Genomic DNA, 18428 nt, shown 5'->3' with positions numbered 1-18428 from the left:
TAATTAGTTAATCAAAATATTTTTTATTTCATACGCCATTTCACTGCAAATTAATTAACAGTTCCATGTTTTATAAAAACTCAATTTCTTACTTTTATTTCAGAGCAACATCCCGAAAAAAAATTGAAAGGTGTGTCACTGGTTTATTATTTTAAAAACTTGCCTTGTTATTGCAGTTTTCAAAAATGTATAAAAGTTTCCAAAATTTAAGTTAGAACGAAAGATATTACAATTTGAGTGCTAAAAAACAGGGGTTTTCAGAGCAAAAAACAAACAAAAATCGAGGCTTTTATTCAAAAAGAAATAAACAAACAACAGTCGACAAAATTTGTTTATTTTTCTTTGTTATTTTTCTCTGAAAAGCCCTGTTTTGTTGCATTGAAATTGTAATATCTTTCGTTCTAATTTCAACTTTGGAAATTTTTATACATTTTTGAAAACTGCAATAACACGGGAAGTTTTTAAAATAATAAACCCGTGTCACACCATACAATTTTTTTCGGGATGTTGCTCTGAAATAAAAGTAAGAAATTGAGTTTTTATAAAACATGGAACTGTTAATTAATTTGCAGCAAAATGGTGTATGAAATAAAAAATATTTTGATTAACTAATTATTTCTCATTTTTAGGCAATGTTTTAGTGAAGGAATTGTAAAAAACAAAAACCAATTATGAGCGGAGGAAGCAAAATACTGTTGCAAAGTCGGGATTTTTCGAAATTCCACAAAAATTGCATTAAATTGAAAACCGTAAGGATTTGGGATGAACAAGTTACCAAATTCTGAGAGCCCTTAAGTTGGCCTATAAGCATATTTCGTTTGATCCATTACTTTTGGGACACCCTGTATATTTAAAAAAATATATATAGGACCAACGAAATTTTGTTAACGTTATTTTTGTAAGGAATTTGGGGGGCGTTTTTTTATGGGGAGCGAGACTGGCTCTAGTGGCAAAAAACTTACTTGTCTCTGATTGTGTTTTATCTTTGGGTTTTTTGATAGTTTTCTGTTTTTTTGTTGTTGTTGTATAATCGGTAGTATCCGGTTTGGATTCTTCCTGTACTGGTGTTGTCTGTTCTGTGTCAGTTGGTTCCTCGGGTTGTGTTTCGGGTAATGTTTGAGTTTCTGTTATTTCAAATGGTTTTTCATCGACGATTGTAGGTTGTTCAATGATTTCGGTTATTTTAGCTTCTTCAATTGGTTGGGGTTTTTCAGTTTTCTTTTTCTTTTTGGGTTTTTCTTCAGGTTTTTCTGCTTCTTCAATTTTGGGTTTTTCAAATATTGGTATATCGACTTTTTCGTATTGTTCCAATTCGGTTTTGGGTATTTCAGCTTCGATGAGTTTTTGAATATAGTCATCAAGTTCGTTGGTCTTGACAGTTTTTGTGGTCTTTTTAGGTTTCTTTAGTTTGGTTGGAGTTGGTTTTGATGGTTGTTCTTCAATTACTTCGATTTCTTCAGGAATTGGTTCTTCCGGTTGTTCTTCCGTGATTGAAATGACAGCATCAGGTTTGTCTTCTTCTTGTACAGTGACAATGTAAAGAGTACTTTCTTTCTGTCCCACCTTCTTTTTAACTGTTCTTTTGGTAGTAACTTGTTGTTTGGGTTGGCCTTCTTCGTTGATTATTTCTTCAACCTTCACTTCAGCTGGTTTATCTTCGATAATTTCAACAACTGGTTGTTCAGGTTCTTCTTCAGTAACTCTTATTTCAGCAAGAGGATATTCTTCTTCTTCTTTAGGTTTCTTTTCTTTTTTCGTCTTCTTCTTTGTTGGTTTTTCTTCCTCCTTGACAGGACTTTCTTCTTTCACCACAACAGGTTGTTCTTCTTCTGGTTTCTCCTTAGGAGCAGTTTCAAATTCGATTTTTTCGTACTTTTCCAATTCAGTCTTTGGAATTTCTTGTTCAATGAGCTTCTGAATGTAATCATCAAGATCATCTTTCTTAACCTTTTTGGTCTTTTTCTTTGGTGCCTTTGGTTGTTCTTTTGGTTCGTCTGGTTTTGGAGTTTCTGTTGAAATAACTGTGACTTCTGCTTCAGGTTGATCATCAGTTTGAACTTCGATAATTTCGATAATTTCTTCCTTAGGACCTTGTTGGCGTTTGATTTTACGTCTGGTTGTAGTTTCTTTGTGTTTTGTGCCATCAGCGTCTTGAACCTCCTTAACTTCGGATTTTGTTTCAATTTCTTGAACTTCAACTGGGGTATCATCAACTGGAGCTGGTTCTTCAGGTTCTGTGACAGATTCATGAACAGAAATTTCATAGCTTTCGATAGTTTCAACTTCCTTGGCTTTCGGTTTCTTTGGTTTCTTTTCCTTCACCTTTGGAGTTTCTTCTTCTTTTACAGAAATTTCAAAAGTAGTATCTTCAATAGGTTGTACTTCTTCAATTTCTTTAACTTCAAATACTGGTTGTTCCTCAAGAGGTGCTTCTTCTAAGTCATCTTCTTTTACGATAACTTCAGCCTCAGGTTTTGGTTCTTCAGGTTTATCTTCTTCAACAACCTTAACCTTTTGCTTGGGAGCCTTCTTGGGTGCCTTTGGTTTCTTTTCTTCTACTTGTTTAAATTCAAACACTTCAACCTCTTCAACTGGTTTTTCTTCAGTTAACTTAATTTCAGCCTCTTCTGGTACTTCTTCAGGAGCCTCTTGAGGTTCTTCTTCCTTAACCTGAACTTCTTGCTTAGGTTTCTTCTTTGTTTTTTTCGGCTTCTCTTCAATTTCAACCTTCTCATAAGTTTCTAATTCGGTCTTTGGAATTTCTTCTTCAATTAGCTTTTTAATGTAATCTTCCAAGTCGTCTTTCTTAACCTTCTTTGTTTTCTTCTTTTTAACTACTTCTACATCAGGTTGAATATCTTCTTCAACTGGTGCTTCACTAGTTGTAACTGTTATTTCAGCATCTCCAGTATCTTTGTCTTGTACTTCAACAATTTCCAAAACAACTTCCTTAGGACCTATTTGCTGCTTAACCTTGCGTTTAGTAATCTTCTTTTCTTTTACCTCACCAGTTTCATCTGGTACTTGTTTTGTCTCGACTTCTTCCTGAATTTCTTTAACTGTTACTTCATAAGGCTCTTCAGGATGTTCTTGTGGAATTTCTTCAATAACCTTAATTTCATGAACTGGTTTCTTTGGTTTCTTTACCTTTTTAGGAGCTTCTTCAACAACTTCTGTAATTTGTTCAAGAGGAGCTTCTTCTTTAACAGGTTCAGATTCATCAACTTTAACCTTATCTTCAATAATTGATTTCTTCCTTGGTTTCTTTGGAACTTCATCAATGTCAACCTTTTCATATTTCTCAAGTTCTGTTTTGGGAATTTCCTGTTCAATCAACTTTTGAATGTAATCGTCAATATCAGCCTTCTTTACTTTCTTTGTAGTTTTCTTCTTCTTTTTCTCTTCTTGTGGTTTTTCTTCATCTTCAATAGCAGCTACTTCAGTAGTAATTACTGTAACTTCAGCTGAAGGCGCTCCCTCATTTTGAACCTCAATTATTTCAATGATTTCTTCTTTAGGACCAGTGTGTTTCTTGATCTTCTTCTTTGAAATAGTTTGTTTCTTTGTTACACCTTCTTCATCTACAATTTGTTTAATCTCCTCAGTAGCTTCAATTTCTTCAATCTTGATCTTATATTCTTCGAATTGTTGACCAACTTGAGGAGTTTCTTCTTCTTCTTGAGGTTCTTCGGTAACTTCAGTTATTTCTTCAATTGGAAGTTCCTCAAGTGATGTAATTCTAATCTTATATTCTTCAATAGTTTCTGTTTCTTCTCTGACTGGTTTGGGTTGCTTTTGTTTTTTAGTCTTTTTGGGTTTTTCTTTGATTTCTTCAGGAGTTTCAGAAATCACCTTGACTGAGAAATCTTCAACTTCTTCAATTTCCTCTGGCTGAATTTCTTCCTGAGGAATTTCTTCGATTTGGAAACTATCAGGTTGCGGTTGTTTCTCTTCAACGGTTGTTTCAATTACTTTGACCTTTGACTTCTTTGGTTTTTTAGGTTTTTCAACAGGTTGTTCTTCATCAACTTGCACTTGATCTTCAGGTACTGTTTCAACAACTGACATAATAAACTCTTGAATATCTTCTTTCTTGACCCTTTTCGTCTTCTTTGTTGGTTTGACAGTGACTTCTTCTTCTTGTGGTACAGATTCTTCAGGTTCTAAAAGCACAACTGATACCTCTGACATTGGTTGTCCTTCTTCCGTAGTTTCGGAAATTTCATAAACCTCTTCTTTTGGACCTTGCTTCTTTTTGATTTTACGTTTTGTAACAGTTTTCTCTTTAATAACTCCAGCTTCATCCTCAACTTTGACGATATCGGTTTTTTCTTCAATCACTTCAACTTCGTAAGGTTGTTGTTCTTTAATTGGTTCCTCTTCCTTAACAGTAATTTCAGCTGTTTCAGGTTTCTTTGGCTTTTTGGTTTTCTTTTTCGGTTTAGTTTCTTCTTCAATTTCTTCAACTGTTGGTTGTTCTGGTTCTTCTTCGGTCACTTGCACTTGACTTTCTTCTACTTCTTCAGGTTGTTGTTCTGCTTCGGTCTTCCTTGGTTTCTTTGATTTTTTCTTTGGCTTAGATTCTTCTTGTTCGGTTACAGTTACTGTTTCTTCTTCAAATACGATTGGCTCACCTTGTTCTTCAGTCATGGAAACTACGAATTCCTTTGGTTTTTCTGGTTTATCTTCTTCAATTGTTTCGATAATTGTTACTGGAAGTTCTTCCTCAAGTTCTTCCACTTCTTCCTTTTCTACTTCATACTCAGTAACCTTAACTGGAAGTCCATCAATGATTTCTTCTTTGATGATTGGCTTCTTCTTTATTTTCTTGACCTTTTTAGGTGCCTCATCGATTTCTACCTTTTCATATTTCTCCAGTTCAGTTTTGGGAATTTCTTGTTCAATAAGCTGTTGAATGTAATCATCCAAATCATTCTTCTTAACCTTTTTCTTTTTGGGCTTTTCAACAACCTTGATCTTCAATGGCTCCCCTGGTGATTGTTCTTCTTCAGGTGTTACTTCTGTAGTTGTCATAGTGACATCAGCTTCAAGTTGACCTTCTTCTTGTGTTTCCACAATTTCAATGACATACTCTTTCGGACCTTCTTGTTTCTTGATCTTACGTTTTTTAATTGTTTGTTGTTTAGTTTCACCATCTTCGTCGGTTATTTCTTTGATTTCAATTTCAGGAGCAAGTTCAGTAATAGTAATCTTATAATCTTCGAAAACTTCCGCTTCTTGTTGTTGTTTTGGTTTCTTTGATTTCTTTGGCTTTTTAGGTTCTTCTTCGGTAACTTTGATGGGGAATTCTTCAATAACTTGTATTTCAGTTGGTTTTTCTTCAACAGTTTCTTCGACTTGAATTTCAGCTTCAGGTTGTGGTTGTTCTTCGGCTTCTGTTTCGATAATCTTGACCTTTTTCGGTTTCCTTGTCTTTTTCTTTTCTGGTTGCTTTTCTTCCTCTTCAATAACTTGAGGAATATCTTCTTCTTCGTGTGTTGGTTCGACAGTTTCTTCAATTACTGTTGTTTCGAATTCTGGTTGTTTTTCTGGAGTTTCTTCGATTTCTTGTTCAGTTATCTCCACTGTTTCCTCGAAAGTAACTGGTTTTGTAGCTTGTTCTTCGATAACAGAAATAAGATACTGCTCAATTTGTTCTTTCTTCACCTTTTTAGTTGTCTTCTTCTTTTTCGGTACTTCTTCAACTACATCGATCTTTTCGTCAGGTTTCTGTTCTTCCGACTCGATAATGGTGATTTCTGATTCAGGTTGTCCTTCCACTTGAGTTTCAATGACTTCAATTGTATACTCCTTATGACCCTTCTTCTTTTTGATCTTTCGTTTGGTTATGACTTGTTGTTGTGATTCACCTTCTTCGTTTTCTTTCACCACAATTTCAACGTCCTTTGAAATTTCTTCAACTGTGACCGGCAGTTCTTCAATAATTTCAACTGGTTTTTCTTGTTCAGGAACTTCTTCAAGCTCTTCTTCGAATATTTGTGTTTCTTCCGTTGGTTCCAATACCGTTGTCTTGATAGTGTATTCATCGAAGAATTCTTCAGGAACTTCTTCGGTTACTACAACTTCTTCAACAATTGGTTTCTTCTTCTTTTTCTTTTCTTTTGGTTTTTGAGGTGCTTCTTCTTCAGTTACAGTCACATCTAAAGCATCAGGAAGTTCTGGTGCTTCTTCTTCCTTCTTTGGCTTAGACTTTTTAGCTTTCTTGGGCTTAGCATCGATATCAATCTTTTCATATTTCTCAAGTTCTGTTTTTGGAATTTCCATTTCAATTAGACTTTGAATATAATCATGAAGATCATCCTTCTTAACCTTCTTCTTTTTGACTTTTTCAATAACTTTAACCTTTGCTTCTTCAGGTACTCCCTCTTCTTCAACTGGAGTGACCTCTGTGGTTGTCATTGTGACATCAGCTTCAGGTTGACCTTCTTCTTGTGTTTCAATAATTTCAATAATGTATTCCTTTTCACCTTCTTGCTTCTTAATCTTTCGCTTTTTAATTGTCTGTTGTTTAGTTTCACCTGATTCAACGGTTACTTCTTTCACCTCAACCTCTGGTTCAAGTTCTTGAATGCTGATTTTATATTCCTCAACAACTTCTTCTTCCACTTGAACCTTTGATTTCTTTGGTTTCTTCGGCTTTTTAGGTTCTTCTTCCAAAATCTTTATTGACATGTCTTCTGGTGTTTCTTCAACATCAGGTTTGTCTTCATCGACAACTTCGACAATTTCTTCAACTAAAGGCTTTGTGTCTTCCTCCAATTCAGACTCCGTTACCTTAACCTTCTTCGGTTTCTTCGATTTTTTCTTCTCAGAAGGTTTTTCTTCAGTTTCTTTTTCCAATGGCACTTTTTCTTCTTCTTCAATTTCAGCAACTTGTTCAACCATTGTTGTTATTTCGAAGATCGGTTGTTCTTCGGTAGGCAATTCTTCAACAAGTTCGATAGGAGCTGTTTCGTCTTCATCGGGAATAACCTTTTCAGGTGCATCTTCTTCAATAACATTGATGATATATTGTTCTACCTGTTCTTTCTTTATTTTCCTTGTGGTCTTCTTCTTTTTCGGAACTTCTTCAACCAGAGTTGTAATTTCTTCTGGTTTCTGTTCTTCAAATTCGATAATTGTGATTTCTGATTCAGGTTGTCCTTCAACTTGAGTTTCAATTATTTCGATGGTATATTCCTTGGGACCCTTCTTCTTTTTGATTTTTCGTGTTGTAACAACATGTTCTTCAATTTTACCTTCTTCATCTTCTTTCACAATTACTTCAACATCCTTAGAAACCTCTTCAACTGTGACTGGAATTTCTTCAATCTTTTTGGGTTTCAACTTCTTTTTAGGTTTTTCTTTAGGAGCTTCTTCAATTATTGGTTGTTCTACATCAACACGTTCTGATTCAGTTATTGTGACAGTCAAATCTTCAGGAATTTCTTCTGGAATTTCTTCAGTTATTTCTACCTTTTCAACAACAGGTTTCTTCTTCTTTTTCTTTTCTACAGGTTTTTCTGGAGCTTCTTCTTCAACTACAGAAACATCTAGCACTTCACCTTCTTCTAATTTTGGTGCTTCTTTCTTTGGCTTAGATTTCTTTGCTTTTTTAGGCTTTCCATCGACATCTACCTTCTCATAGATTTCGAGTTCTGTCTTTGGAATTTCTTGTTCAATAAGTTTTTGAATATATTCCTGAAGATCATCCTTCTTAACCTTCTTCTTTTTAATTTTTTCAGCAACTTTAATGACTTTAGGTTCTTCAGGTTTTTCACCATCTTCAGTAACAGTCAATTCTGTTGTAGTCATTGTAACATCAGCTTCAGGTTGACCTTCTACTTGAGTTTCAACAATCTCAATTAAATATTCCTTTTCACCTTCTTGCTTGCGAATCTTACGTTTTTTCGTTATACGTTTCTTCTTTTCACCAGTTTCATCAGAAATTTCATTTTCTTCAATTTCTGGAGCTAATTCTTCAATTTGAATTGGATAAACTTCTTCAACAATCTCTTCTGGAGCCTCTTCTTCTGGTTGTTCTTCATCAAATGTTACTGGTTTTAAGCCTTGTTCTTCAACAACCGAAATAATATATTGTTCAATTTGTTCCTTTTTGACTTTTTTCACTGTCTTTTTCTTCTTTGGAACTTCTTCAACCAATTGTATCTCTTCATCGGGTTGTTGAACCTCAGATTCAATTATTGTAATTTCAGACTCAGGTTGTCCTTCAACTTGAGTTTCAATTATTTCTATTGTGTATTCCTTTGGTCCCTTCTTCTTTTTAATCTTACGCTTGGTAATAATTTGTTCTTCGATTTTGCCTTCTTCATCTTCCTTTGTTACAATTTCAACGTCCTTTGAAACTTCTTCCACTGTAACTGGAATTTCTTCAACTATTTTTGCTTTTGTCTTCTTTTTAGGTTTTTGTTTAGGAATTTCTTCTTCAACAATTTGATCTTCTTCAGTAGGTTCTGTTTCTTTGACGCTAAATGCAAAGTCTTCAGGAGTTTCTTCTGGAACTTCTTCAGTTACTTCAACCTTTTCAACTGTTGGTTTCTTCTTCTTTTTCTTTTCTTGTGGTTTTTCTGGAGCTTCTTCTTCAACAATTGAAACATCAAGTAAATCACCTTGTTCTTCTTCAGGAACCTTCTTCTTTGGTTTTGTTTTCTTTGTCTTTTTAGGTTTTCCATCAACATCAATCTTTTCATACGTCTCAAGTTCTGTCTTAGGAATTTCTTGCTCGATCAGTTTTTGAATATATTCTTGAAGATCATCCTTCTTCACCTTATTCTTTTTCACTTTCTCAACAACTTTAACTGTAGCAAATTCTGGTTGAGTTTCCTCCGGTTCTTCAGGTTTGATTTCGGTTGTAGTCATTGTAACATCAGCTTCAGGTTGGCCCTCGACTTGAGATTCGATTATTTCAATGAGATATTCCTTGTCTCCTTCTTGTTTCTTAATCTTTCGCTTCTTCGTTGTTCGCTTCTTGATTTCTCCAATTTCATTTTGTTCTTCTTTCACTTCAATCTCTGGAGCTAATTCCTCTACTGTAATTTGTTCTTCATGAACTTCCTCGATTTCTTCTACTGGAGCCTCTTCTTCGTCTTCAGTGAAAACAACAGGTTTCAAGCCTTCTTCTTCAATCACAGAAATAATATATTGATCGATTTCTTCCCTCTTGATTTTCTTAGTTGTCTTTTTCTTTTTGGGAATCTTCACTTCAGAAGGAACATCTTCTTCAGGTTGTTGTTCTTCCGATTCGATGATGGTTATTTCCGATTCAGGTTGTCCTTCAACTTGTGTTTCAATAACCTCAATTGTGTATTCCTTATGACCCTTCTTCTTTTTAATCTTTCTCTTAGTAATCGTTTGTTCTTCAATCTTTCCTTCTTCATCCTCCTTAACAACAACTTGTACATCCTTTGAAATTTCTTCAACCGTAACTGGAGTTTCTTCAACTACATTCTGCTTCAGTTTCTTCTTCGGCTTCTGCTTAACAGGTTCTTCAGGAACAGTTACTTCTTCCAAACGCTCTGATTCTGTAACGGAGAAAGTGTATCCTTCTGGAGTTTCCTCAGGAAGAACTTCTTCCACAACTTCCTCTTGCTTATGTTGTTTTGGTTTCTTCTTTTTCGGTTTTGGTTTTTCTACCACATCTTCTTCAGTCACCTTAACATCCAACACATCATATTCTTCTTCTTGAGGCTTTTCTGGTTTTGGCTTCACCTTCTTAGCCTTCTTTGGTTTATCCAATTCTGTCTTTTCATACAACTCAAGTTCTGTTTTTGGAATTTCCTGTTCAATAAGATACTGAATATAAGCATCCAAATCATCCTTCTTCACCTTTTTGGTCTTCTTTTTCTTCACAGGTTCTACAGTACCTGGAATTATTTCTTCCGGAGCTTCGAATACAACCACAGAAACTTCAAACTGAGGTTGTCCATCAACAACAGTTTCAACAATCTCAATGATATCTTCTGGTTTTTCCTCTGGCAAGTCTTTCTTTTGCCGACGAATCTTTCGCTTTTTAACAACCTCCTTTGTCACTGTACCTTCTTCATCAACAACCTCCCGCTCAACCAATTCTGGTTCTGTTTCAACAATATCAATCTTATGAAAAGTAACATCCCCATCATCGATTTCTGACTTTTCAGCCTTTTGTGGTTTATAACTTGAACCACGTCTACCTCGTTCAGCCATTGGAAGATCAACCTTTTCATACTTTTGAAGAACAGTTTTTGGAATTTCTTGCTCAATCAACATTTGAATATATTCATCAAGTTCATTCTTCTTCATCTTTTTCACTGGTTTCTTCTTTTTCTTTTTAGGTTTTTCATCTACCACTTGAGGTTGTTGTTCTTCATCAACCTCTTCAATTGGTTCTTCATTCTCATCGAGAAGCACAACAGTGCTTTCTTCATCTTTACCCTCTTCTTTAGTCGTTACCACTTCAATAATTTGCTCTTGATCCCCAATTGTCTTCTTTATCTTTCGTTTTTTAACTGTTTTCGTCTTAACCCCACCCTCTTCAGTTGGTTCTTGAATTTCACTAACCACCTCTGGTAGATACTCAACGAAAACTTCTTCGGGAGCTTCTTCGTCAATTTGATCGAATTTAGGTTTCTTCTTCTTTGGTTTTTGTTTTTTAATTGTATCTGGTGTGTGTTGTGTGTCTTCAGTACCGTCATCTGGTTCTGTAATAGTGTATTCTTTGTTGTCCTCTTCTGTGCGAGAGAAAAGTTTTTTTTTGCGTGTTAAGTTAAGAGTGTTTTCTTAACGAAGTGTATAACACCTAATTTAATAATGGTCGAAATTCAACGAAAGTAAGATGTTTTGTCAAAGAACATTTTTTAAGAATTCATATTGACAACTTGTCAAACTGACAACTAGCCAATAAGAACTCTTTAAGGGTTCATTTGATTAGAAATCTAACTTCCGGTGAAAATGCCATCTTCTGTATTTATTGAAAAATAATTTGTAAGTACCTAAAATTTGGAATGTATTTGGGGGTTCGAAGATAATATTCAAATGTTACCTAATTTTATGATTTGGCAGCTAAAATTGGAAACGAAACTTACATACACATGGAACATTCATATTCCATAATGTCTGATTTAATTTTTTTTTTCAAAATACACTTTTAATAATATTTTGTTTAAAACAAATGCACACGAGTATAATATATAATTTATTATTATTAGCAAAACTTATAATAATTTTTGATTTTAAGTACAACTAATGTTAGTTAACTTTTTTTTTGTTGCTGTGTAATAAGTAAATTTTGTGCATTGTTTTGCATTTTTTTTAAGTTAAAAACTATAACATCAATGTGTTTAAAAAAATAATCGTGTATGTTTTTAATTTAAACTTTTTTTTTAATGTTTTCACTTTATTTTTCTGCTTTATAAAGTTGATTTTGATTTGTATTTTTTGTTTTTTTTTAAATAGAAATTTGATAGATTTTTTTTTTATTTATTTAAAAAAATTTCTTATAAAATGAATGTTATTCAAGATCTTCATTTTTGTTTCGTTCTCAGGTCAGAGATTCTTATGAAGACCAAAAATTAATCACGGTGAGTAAAAAATAATTTATATTTTGTAAAAACGTATAAGTTGGTTTTAGTGGAATTTTCGTAACTGTTATACTTCTTTTTTTTTTAACATACTAACATGCAAACAAAAGGTAAGTATGTTCGCCCACGGTGGTATTAGGACTTTCGCCGGTGAGCGTATTTCTGGGCTCAGAAACGAAATGAATTTTTTTCAAAAAACTGTTATACTCGTAACTATTATAAACTGGAATGTCTCGTGCCTCCACACTATCTCACAAAGTATAACCTGAAGTCAAAAATATGAGCAGATTTATGTTTCACAGTTTGGGCGTGTCTAGTTGGCAGAAAGTCCTTTTTATTTTCGAAACTTTTTTTTCGAATTCTTCTTCGAAACTGAGTCGCGTTACTATTGCCCGAGTCACAGGCCAATATTAGAATTCTCATCTTCTTTGTTTTTTTATATTCACTAAAACTAGCTAGCGTATTAAATACAAAAGAATTTGAATTGAACTCAAAAGCCGTTGTTTGTGATCAAAACTGTTATACTTGGCAAAGATCTCACTATCCAGTGTTTTATAAAGATCTATGAGGGTGAGATGCCATTGTGCAAAGGTATTTTTTGTATAACATTATAACAGTTTACTTCTTTCATTTTAAGTGGATTTCTGACTTTGTTATATAAAACATTATAACAGTGAAATTAATCTTCTCTCTCTTAAAGAGCATAAATAGTATCTTAACAATTACATACATCAAAATTGTTTCAAGTGTGAAAAGACAATTTGTGAGTTCATCCTTCCAGATTTGACAGCTTAGATCACATAACATGACAGCCACTATCACATTTTTTTCAAGTATAACATCACAAATGAATTCTGCTTTGTGGATCAAATGGAATGATAAACTTTAAGGAGACCAACAAATAGTTCCCACAAAACATAAAAATTTGTCCTCAACAATTACTCTCAGTCCTGTTTTGGGGTTTGAAAGTGTTATATTCTCTATCAAATTTCTATTTAATACAGCTATATCCCATATTCAATCAAAATAAATAAAAATCGAGTGCTTCAAAAACCAATGGCATACAAATTATAACTAAATGTTAGAAATAAAATATTGCAATTCAAAAACTTACCATTAACATCGTTGACCTCAACTATTTCGACATTTGTCTTTTGTTCTTCCGGAACATACTCAGTATCACTGAGTACCTCTTCAACAGTAAAGCCTTCTTCCTTTATAATCTTTTTGTTTTCCGTTTGTATGATCGGTTGACCGTCTTCACCTTGCACTGATTTGAATGTTGTAATGTAAACTGGCTTTTCAGTGTCTTCGAGTTTAGGAGTTTCTTCTGTTTTTTAGTTATAAAATATAAAATGTAGTAAAGTATACTGAATTGTTGTTCTATATATTTTATTTTGTTTTATTTATGTTTAATTTATGTTATAACTGAAAAAAATTGTTATGTTTTATGCAAATAAAAATGAATCTCTTACCATCTTTAGGTTGTGTTTTTTTGTGTTTTAAGTGTTTGGGTGTTTTCGGTTTTTGTGTTTTATCGTCGTCCAATGAACGAATATCTATTATATCAGCAATAGTGTCATCGCTAACAACACGAATGATTGAGAATGGTTCCTTGCCTTCTTCTTCGATGGTTTGAATTTGATAAACTTCAGGAAGTTGAGGTGATTGATCCTTTTTGAATGTTCTTGTTTTAACTGTCTTCTTTTTGGGTTTCTTGTTATCTTCAGTAGTTATTTCGGATATGGCAATTTCTTCGGGAAGTTCTTCAATGGTAACAGGCAAGTCAAGAGCTTCTTCATCTTCGGGATTAACTTCTTCAATGTGAACAGAAGTGTATGGAGTTTCTTGATCATCTTGTTCAACAAATTGAATCTTTGTTATTTCATCAATGTCTCCAACACGTTTTTTGATCGATCTTGTTTTGATGGTAGTCTTTTTGGGTTTTCCTTCAGGAGTCTTACCCTGTATAACAGTCACTTCTTCTGGCAATTCAAATGATTCTATAGTATTTGGTTCTAAATGGTCATCAACGGGTTTTTCCTCTTCGGTTATTGTAACAATAAACTGAGGTTCTGTACCTTCTTCCTCGACAGTTTTAATTTCGGTTTGTTCCACTTGTTCACCCTTTGGTTTTTTAATTACTCGCTTCTTAGTGGTTACCTTCTTTTCTTGTCCAGTGTTATCGTCAATAACAACAGCTGTAGACTCTTCCTCTGGTAACTCAACAACAGGTATTTCCGTCTTATCAGGAATTTCTGGGAAAGGCTTACTAAACTCTTCTACAGTAACAGTTGTAACAGGAACTTTTTCAAATTCTTCAACAGTCTGTATTTTTGTAATTTCTTGTTTGTCACCGACTGTTTTCTTTATAATTTTAGTTTTTATAACAGTTTTAGTTGGTACACCATCTTCGGTTTTTGAAAATATAAATGATTTTCTCTCTGGCAACTCTTGAACAAGCACTTCATCAGCAGGCTTTTGTAAGCGAATTCTTTTCTTAAGTCTTTCTTGTGTTATTTTCTCTTCTTTTGGTTTTTCTTCCTGCTGTATCGGAATTTCTTCAATAGTTGCTGTAGTTTCAGGTTTCTTGCCTTCTTCTTCAACTGTTTGAATTTTTGTGATTTCCTGCTTGTCACCTTTAACTTTCTTGATTGTGCGAGTACGAATCTTTTTCTTCTTGGGAGTTCCATCTTCTGAGATTGTTTCAACTACCTCAACATCCTCGGGAAGTTCTTGTACTTCTTCAGGCGCTTCATCGGCCAAAATTTCTTCTACCGTAACAGTTGTTTCGGGCTGTTTATCATCTTCTTCGACGGTTTCGATCTTGGTAACTTCCTGTTTGTCACCCTTCAATTTTTTAATAGTTCTTGTACGTATTTTCTTTTTAGTTGGTTTGCCTTCTTCATTAATTGTTTCAATAACTTTAACATCTTCAGGAAGTTCTTGAATTTCTTCCGGTTTTTCATCAAGTGGTGCTTCTTCAACTGTTACTGTTGTTTCAGGTTGTTTGTCGTCTTCTTGAACAGTTTCGATCTTGGTGACTTCTTGTTTGCCTCCCTTGATCTTCTTGATTGTACGTGTACGAATTCTCTTCTTGGTTGGTTTACCTTCCTCGGAAATAGTTTCAAACACCTTGATTTCCTCAGGAAGTTCTTGAACTTCTTCAGGTTGTTCTTCGAGCGGTGCCTCTTCAACTGTTACTGTTGTTTCAGGTTGTTTGTCGTCTTCTTCAACAGTTTCGATCTTGGTGACTTCTTGTTTGCCTCCCTTGATCTTCTTGATTGTACGTGTACGTATTCTCTTCTTGGTTGGTTTACCTTCCTCGGAAATAGTTTCAAACACCTTGACTTCCTCAGGAAGTTCTTGAACTTCTTCAGGCTGTTCTTCGAGCGGTGCCTCTTCAACTGTTACTTTTGTTTCAGGTTGTTTGTCGTCTTCTTCAACAGTTTCGATCTTGGTGACTTCTTGTTTGCCTCCCTTGATCTTCTTGATTGTACGTGTACGTATTCTCTTCTTGGTTGGTTTACCTTCCTCGGAAATAGTTTCAAACACCTTGACTTCTTCAGGAAGTTCTTGAATTTCTTCCGGTTTTTCATCAAGTGGTGCTTCTTCAACGGTGACTGTTGTTTCAGGTTGTTTGTCGTCTTCTTCAACAGTTTCGATCTTGGTGACTTCTTGTTTGCCTCCCTTGATCTTCTTGATTGTACGTGTACGTATTCTCTTCTTGGTTGGTTTACCTTCCTCGGAAATAGTTTCAAACACCTTGACTTCTTCAGGAAGTTCTTGAATTTCTTCCGGTTTTTCATCAAGTGGTGCTTCTTCAACGGTGACTGTTGTTTCAGGTTGTTTGTCGTCTTCTTCAACAGTTTCGATCTTGGTGACTTCTTGTTTGCCTCCCTTGATCTTCTTGATTGTACGTGTACGTATTCTCTTCTTGGTTGGTTTACCTTCCTCGGAAATAGTTTCAAACACCTTGACTTCCTCAGGAAGTTCTTGAACTTCTTCAGGCTGTTCTTCGAGCGGTGCCTCTTCAACTGTTACTGTTGTTTCAGGTTGTTTGTCGTCTTCTTCAACAGTTTCGATCTTGGTGACTTCTTGTTTGCCTCCCTTGATCTTCTTGATTGTACGTGTACGAATTCTCTTCTTGGTTGGTTTACCTTCCTCGGAAATAGTTTCAAACACCTTGACTTCTTCAGGAAGTTCTTGAATTTCTTCCGGTTTTTCATCAAGTGGTGCCTCTTCAACGGTGACTGTTGTTTCAGGTTGTTTGTCGTCTTCTTCAACAGTTTCGATCTTGGTGACTTCTTGTTTGCCTCCCTTGATCTTCTTGATTGTACGTGTACGTATTCTCTTCTTGGTTGGTTTACCTTCCTCGGAAATAGTTTCAAACACCTTGATTTCCTCAGGAAGTTCTTGAACTTCTTCAGGTTGTTCTTCGAGCGGTGCCTCTTCAACTGTTACTGTTGTTTCAGGTTGTTTGTCGTCTTCTTCAACAGTTTCGATCTTGGTGACTTCTTGTTTGCCTCCCTTGATCTTCTTGATTGTACGTGTACGTATTCTCTTCTTGGTTGGTTTACCTTCCTCGGAAATAGTTTCAAACACCTTGACTTCCTCAGGAAGTTCTTGAACTTCTTCAGGCTGTTCTTCGAGCGGCGCCTCTTCAACGGTGACTGTTGTTTCAGGTTGTTTGTCGTCTTCTTCAACAGTTTCGATCTTGGTGACTTCTTGTTTGCCTCCCTTGATCTTCTTGATTGTACGTGTACGTATTCTCTTCTTGGTTGGTTTACCTTCCTCGGAAATAGTTTCAAACACCTTGACTTCTTCAGGAAGTTCTTGAACTTCTTCAGGCTGTTCTTCGAGTGGTGCCTCTTCAACGGTGACTGTTGTTTCAGGTTGTTTGTCGTCTTCTTCAACAGTTTCGATCTTGGTGACTTCTTGTTTGCCTCCCTTGATCTTCTTGATTGTACGTGTACGTATTCTCTTCTTGGTTGGTTTACCTTCCTCGGAAATAGTTTCAAACACCTTGACTTCCTCAGGAAGTTCTTGAACTTCTTCAGGTTGTTCTTCGAGCGGTGCCTCTTCAACTGTTACTGTTGTTTCAGGTTGTTTGTCGTCTTCTTCAACAGTTTCGATCTTGGTGACTTCTTGTTTGCCTCCCTTGATCTTCTTGATTGTACGTGTACGTATTCTCTTCTTGGTTGGTTTACCTTCCTCGGAAATAGTTTCAAACACCTTGACTTCCTCAGGAAGTTCTTGAACTTCTTCAGGCTGTTCTTCGAGCGGTGCCTCTTCAACTGTTACTGTTGTTTCAGGTTGTTTGTCGTCTTCTTCAACAGTTTCAATCTTGGTGACTTCTTGTTTGCCTCCCTTGATCTTCTTGATTGTACGTGTACGTATTCTCTTCTTGGTTGGTTTACCTTCCTCGGAAATAGTTTCAAACACCTTGACTTCCTCAGGAAGTTCTTGAACTTCATCAGGCTGTTCTTCGAGCGGTGCCTCTTCAACTGTTACTGTTGTTTCAGGTTGTTTGTCGTCTTCTTCAACAGTTTCGATCTTGGTGACTTCTTGTTTGCCTCCCTTGATCTTCTTGATTGTACGTGTACGTATTCTCTTCTTGGTTGGTTTACCTTCCTCGGAAATAGTTTCAAACACCTTGACTTCCTCAGGAAGTTCTTGAACTTCTTCAGGCTGTTCTTCGAGCGGTGCCTCTTCAACTGTTACTGTTGTTTCAGGTTGTTTGTCGTCTTCTTCAACAGTTTCGATCTTGGTGACTTCTTGTTTGCCTCCCTTGATCTTCTTGATTGTACGTGTACGTATTCTCTTCTTGGTTGGTTTACCTTCCTCGGAGACGGTCTCAAACACCTTGACTTCTTCCGGGAGTTCTTGAATTTCTTCCGGTTTTTCATCAAGTGGTGCCTCTTCAACTGTTACTGTTGTTTCAGGTTGTTTGTCGTCTTCTTCAACAGTTTCGATCTTGGTGACTTCTTGTTTGCCTCCCTTGATCTTCTTGATTGTACGTGTACGTATTCTCTTCTTGGTTGGTGTACCTTCCTCGGAAATAGTTTCAAACACCTTGACTTCTTCAGGAAGTTCTTGAATTTCTTCCGGTTTTTCATCAAGTGGTGCCTCTTCAACGGTGACTGTTGTTTCAGGTTGTTTGTCGTCTTCTTCAACAGTTTCGATCTTGGTGACTTCTTGTTTGCCTCCCTTGATCTTCTTGATTGTACGTGTACGTATTCTCTTCTTGGTTGGTTTACCTTCCTCGGAAATAGTTTCAAACACCTTGACTTCTTCAGGAAGTTCTTGAACTTCTTCAGGCTGTTCTTCGAGCGGTGCCTCTTCAACTGTTACTGTTGTTTCAGGTTGTTTGTCGTCTTCTTCAACAGTTTCGATCTTGGTGACTTCTTGTTTGCCTCCCTTGATCTTCTTGATTGTACGTGTACGTATTCTCTTCTTGGTTGGTGTACCTTCCTCGGAAATAGTTTCAAACACCTTGACTTCTTCAGGAAGTTCTTGAATTTCTTCCGGTTTTTCATCAAGTGGTGCCTCTTCAACGGTGACTGTTGTTTCAGGTTGTTTGTCGTCTTCTTCAACAGTTTCGATCTTGGTGACTTCTTGTTTGCCTCCCTTGATCTTCTTGATTGTACGTGTACGTATTCTCTTCTTGGTTGGTTTACCTTCCTCGGAAATAGTTTCAAACACCTTGACTTCCTCAGGAAGTTCTTGAACTTCTTCAGGCTGTTCTTCGAGCGGTGCCTCTTCAACTGTTACTGTTGTTTCAGGTTGTTTGTCGTCTTCTTCAACAGTTTCGATCTTGGTGACTTCTTGTTTGCCTCCCTTGATCTTCTT

At 35.6% G+C, this 18428-nt stretch overlaps 1 protein-coding gene across 14 annotated transcripts in view; it reads right to left on the bottom strand.

Moving 5' to 3' along the window:
• The window catches only part of LOC129908709 (titin), a 167738-nt gene that overhangs the window by 19155 nt on the left and 130155 nt on the right, over positions 1–18428 (bottom strand). For 10 of the 14 annotated variants that reach the window (XM_055985417.1, XM_055985424.1, XM_055985419.1 and 7 more), the window contains 2 exons: positions 12691–12906; positions 963–10727 (listed from right to left, as the gene is read on the bottom strand). The exons of 2 other annotated variants lie outside the window; for them this stretch is intronic. In XM_055985417.1, coding sequence (XP_055841392.1) covers positions 963–10727; positions 12691–12906 — 9981 coding nt within the window. Of the gene's footprint in view, positions 1–962; positions 10728–12690; positions 12907–13051; positions 14292–18428 lie in introns of all 14 variants that reach the window. 2 more of the 14 variants (XM_055985429.1, XM_055985426.1) reach the window with 2 other exon arrangements.

Source organism: Episyrphus balteatus, chromosome 2 (assembly GCF_945859705.1).
Source record: "Episyrphus balteatus chromosome 2, idEpiBalt1.1, whole genome shotgun sequence".
In the NCBI taxonomy this organism is placed as follows: domain Eukaryota; kingdom Metazoa; phylum Arthropoda; class Insecta; order Diptera; family Syrphidae; genus Episyrphus; species Episyrphus balteatus.
Note: the sequence above shows the minus strand (reverse complement) of the source record. Positions and strands in the feature narration are given on the sequence as shown.